The 4,408-nt window shown below is 40.5% G+C and overlaps 1 protein-coding gene across 23 annotated transcripts in view; it reads left to right on the top strand.

Annotated features, from left to right (window-relative positions):
- The window catches only part of cacna1ab (calcium channel, voltage-dependent, P/Q type, alpha 1A subunit, b), a 107,289-nt gene that overhangs the window by 77,794 nt on the left and 25,087 nt on the right, over positions 1-4,408 (top strand). For 20 of the 23 annotated variants that reach the window (XM_025058721.1, XM_025058720.1, XM_017034975.2 and 17 more), the window contains 4 exons: positions 16-113; positions 200-350; positions 574-701; positions 1,706-1,802. In XM_025058721.1, the coding sequence (XP_024914489.1) occupies positions 16-113; positions 200-350; positions 574-701; positions 1,706-1,802 (474 nt within the window). The remainder of the gene's footprint in view (positions 1-15; positions 114-199; positions 351-573; positions 702-1,705; positions 1,803-4,408) is intronic. The other 3 variants (XM_017034995.2, XM_017034977.2, XM_017034974.2) reach the window with 1 other exon arrangement.

The following is a 4,408-nucleotide window of genomic DNA, read 5'->3' as shown; positions in this document are numbered from 1 at the left end:
TGTGTGTGTGTGCAGCTGTTTGGTAACCTGGCACTGGATGAGAAGGGTGAAAGTGCCATCAATGAGCACAACAACTTCAGAACCTTCATCATGGCCCTGATGCTGCTGTTCAGGTCAGTGTTTCTGCCTCGCTGTGTGAGTTTCACCCTGAGATGTTTCCAGCTCCTGTAACGTCTCTCTCTCTCGCCCAAACATGCAGGAGTGCCACTGGGGAAGCCTGGCACGAAATCATGTTGGCGTGCCTGGGAGGCCAGGAGTGTGATCCAGCCTCAGGGAACACGGAGCCCGAGTGTGGCAGCACCTTCGCCTACACCTACCTCGTCTCCTTCATATTTCTCTGCTCTTTTTTGGTAAATACACACAAACGAAGGCTCCGTTTCCAAAGTCAGATCATAATTAATATTATCTTTCACCTTTTTTAAATACAGTGTTTTTTTTATTGTCCCTCATTTACCACTTCCTTTATTTTTCATCTTTTGTTTTCAAATTTTTCTTGACTTAGACCTGAAGGACTTTATTTAATCAACTACATATTTCTCACCTTTTTTTATTTTTATTAATTTTTTTTACCAGATGCTGAACCTGTTTGTGGCCGTCATCATGGACAACTTTGAGTACCTGACCAGAGACTCGTCTATCCTTGGTCCGCATCACTTGGATGAGTACGTAAGGATATGGGCCGAGTACGATCCTGCCGCCTGGTGAGTGGCTCAAACATCATTACACACACAAACAGAACGAGGCAAAAAAAAAAATGTTTGAAGTGCTATTTTAAAACTTTAGAGGAAACTCTCTCCAGTTACAGTCACTTCTCAGTTTTCTACCTTCTGTCTGTCGGCTTTCCTTCTCGCCTCAGAAACGGAACAGAGATCAATGCCATGATGTCATGTCTGGGAAAAAAAAAAAAAAGTGTATTTATTTTTTATTTTTATTCCCGTGCCTCTTCCTCACGTGGCACAGTTGGTGCCGGGCTGTACTGAATGTAACCCTGTCCTCTTCCTCTTCTGCCCTCTGTGAGAAGTGTGTTGACGTGACTGAGCGTGCTCAGAAGGAAGTTTCACCAGTGTGAAAAAATGTCTCCTGCTTGTCTCTCTCTCCCTCTCTCTCTCTCTCTCTCTCTCGCTCTTTTCAAACCTCGTCACCAGAATGACTTTCTACATTTCTGCAAACTACAGATGAGTTTATTTTACACACAGCACGTCCTGTGTGAGCGTAGCTGGAGTAAGAACCTGAAGAGGAACTTGATCTTCTACTTCTATTACGTCTAATTCTACGTCTTCTGCTACGACATTTTCTTATAATTCTCCGAACTTCCTCTTCCTCTCCTTCGTCCTTTCCTTGGATTTATAAGAAAGTACTGAAAAATAAACAGAAGTGTTGATGTGAATTCATACAACAGTTTTATCAGGTTGGTAATAATTCAAATAAAAAATATTATTTAGGAGGTTTAGGCTTATGTACAATTATATATACAGCCTATATATAGCCTTAAATATATATATAAATTTTTTTTTTTTTTTTTACTTTTCTAAACAGAATGGTTTAATTAGGAAAAATATACCATCGTATTTTTCCTCATGGTTTGCAGAAAAGTACATTTCTGGTTGATCAGGCCTCTCTCTCTCTCTCTCTCTCTCTCTGTTCCTTTCTTTCGTGACTTGTGTGTTCCCTCTCCTAACCTTCCCTCCTTGTATTTTTCTTGCAGCGGGCGCATACATTATAAGGATATGTACAGTTTATTGCGAGTTATCTCCCCTCCCCTGGGCCTTGGCAAGAAATGCCCTCATAGGGTGGCCTGCAAGGTTTGGACCAAACCCCTAAAGCACAAACCTAAACACAACCTGCTCGCCTTTAAGAGACTGGAATGAATGTCGCTCTCTTTCACTTAAAAAAAACAACAAATTATTTTCTATTTGAATTTTGTTTGTTTTGTTTTGAAACTTATTTTCATTTGACTTTTCTGTCTGGATTTGCATTGTTCAGTTGATTTTTAAGCTCATTTCACCATAAAGTCATTTATTTGGGGGGTGGGGGGGCGTTACTGGTGTACATGCATTTTGACATGATTTTGAAAATGTATGGGACAATGCAGAAATGCACACACAGACACACACAGACACACATACATTTGTAGACACTGGCACACAGACTGGTAGTGGTGTGTGAAGCATGGGGGGGGGGTGCACTGCACTGCACTGCACTTTTAACACTGCAAGAGTTCCACTGGTGTCATGAGAACCATGTAGATGCTAGATTTTCAGATTCCTGTCAGCTGGTGTCTTTCATTTCTGCTTGCTGTCTAATTTTTTGCCTGGGCAGAAAAAAAAAGATTGTTCTTTTTGTTTGGGTGTGGATGTGGGCGACGGGTGAGGGATTGGGTTCATGTCATGTAGAGAGACTGACTTTATCTCCATCCCCTTCACGTGTTAACTGACAACACGGCGTTCTCAAGCTGTGCACCATCGAGGCTCAAACCAGATCAGGCTCTAAATGATCACATCGACAGCTGCAAAAGTCGCAGAAAAGTCCGTGAAATGCTATGAAAAAATCACCTAAAATACAAACAACAGTTTGATACTGGTGAAAAATACTACACCTTACCGACACTGAATTGAATTTAAATTGTAGTAACCAGAAACGTTTGCATTTTCTAGATCGTTCTTGAGTGTTTAGTCTAAATAAATACTAAAATATTTCTGTTTTACGTCACGTATTTATCCAGTAGTTCTGTCTCAGTTTGAAATCCAGTGTTAAATGTATCTTTTTAGAAAAACATACAGACCTTAATACTATTATTCTCCTCCCGTTATGACTTTTTTTTCCTTCCCTGCTAACCGCTATTTTCTTGTTAGCTGGTCGGGCTAACGGGCTACAGCAGTTATAAAGTAGTATGTTCAAACACAGAGGGATAAATCGTTCTCAAACCGCAGACAAAGTTACTCAGGATTTTTAGTTTGCCGGAACTACTTTTTCAAAGAAGAGTTGTCCTTAGTGCGGCCACTGCTGGAGCATATGGGAAATACATTTGACTCAAACAGAATTTATTCACCTGAAATTTGAACTTTAGCACACATGCTAAGGCTAATGGTAAAAAAAAATGTCAACACTGTTGCTTAGATTAGTCCTGTTAATCGTGCGACTACGAATGGTTGGTGTGTTTTCGACACTTTCACATGGAAAATAGTATGGATGTAATTACACGAACAAAAACTAATAATAAGACATTTATAGTTCGATGAACAACAGATTTAAAGACAGAGCGAGTAGGAAAAAAAAACAAAACTACAAGCCAGTGCCTCCATGGTGCACGCTTGTAAACCGCTGTTGTAAAAATAGACTTGAATATATCCGAGCCTCTAGCGCCCTCAGGAGTTAGGTGTCCACCAGGTCCTTAAAACCTCTGTTTAATCACATGTGTTGACACAGATTTGTGAGAATAATCACTGGTTTGCGACCTAGCACGCTGTGCTAAAAGTAAACGGCTAATGCTGCACATTTTTAGTGAAGTAAGCACGTGTTTGAGAAATAGAACATGACAATTCATAAGGAAATAGTTGTTAATATATATATATATATTTTATTTTATGGCACGCTGTGCTAAAAGTAAACGGCTAATGCTGCACATTTTTAGGGAAGTAAATTTGTGTTTGAGAATTAGAACATGACAATCCATAAGGGAATAGTTGTTAATATATATATATTTTTTATTTTATGTATTTATTTTTTTGCGCCAGAGACAGAGACAGACGGGGACACTCCTCCGTCTGTCCTGTCCCTGGTCAAACTGTCAGCCGTGGCTTCTATGAATATGTGTAAACACAGGTGTGAAGACGAGGTTCCTGGTGGACAGTCCACCGTTGTAGAGGACCGCCATTGACCCGTCATTGTGACTCACTCCAATCTCTGCAGCGGTGCTTTTCGTTGCCTGCCTGAAGCCCCGCTGCTGGTTCTATACGAGTGGCAGAAGAGAAAAAAAACAAAAAAAAACAGAAAGAAATTCCCTTTTCACCTCGCATAGAACGGTATTTGACTAACTAACTAACTAACCCACGTAACTAAATAAACCTCCAGCCCCACCCTTCTCTTCCAGCCTTTCTCCCCCCCTCTCCTCCTTTATTTTTTATTTTTTTACCAAACCTGAGTAGAAGCCAGGATTCAAACCCGACTCTCTGCGGTCTTTTTCCTGTTCTTCCTCTCTTCTCTCCTTCTCTCTCACCACAGCAACCACATTTCCACAGTGGTAGAAAAAAAAAGTAACCTTTGTATTTCTTCCCTTCCTTCTTCCTTTCCTTTGTGTTCTTTTTTTTAAACACCTCACGTCTCTTACCTGAAACACACGTCTGTGTGTCTGTGTTCCTCCTCCTCCTCCCCCATCCCACACCCCCATTTTTATTTATTTTTTTACTCT

The sequence above is a fragment of the Cynoglossus semilaevis genome, chromosome 9 (genome assembly GCF_000523025.1).
Source record: "Cynoglossus semilaevis isolate Cse_v1.0 chromosome 9, Cse_v1.0, whole genome shotgun sequence".
NCBI lineage: Eukaryota > Metazoa > Chordata > Actinopteri > Pleuronectiformes > Cynoglossidae > Cynoglossus > Cynoglossus semilaevis.
Note: the sequence above shows the minus strand (reverse complement) of the source record. Positions and strands in the feature narration are given on the sequence as shown.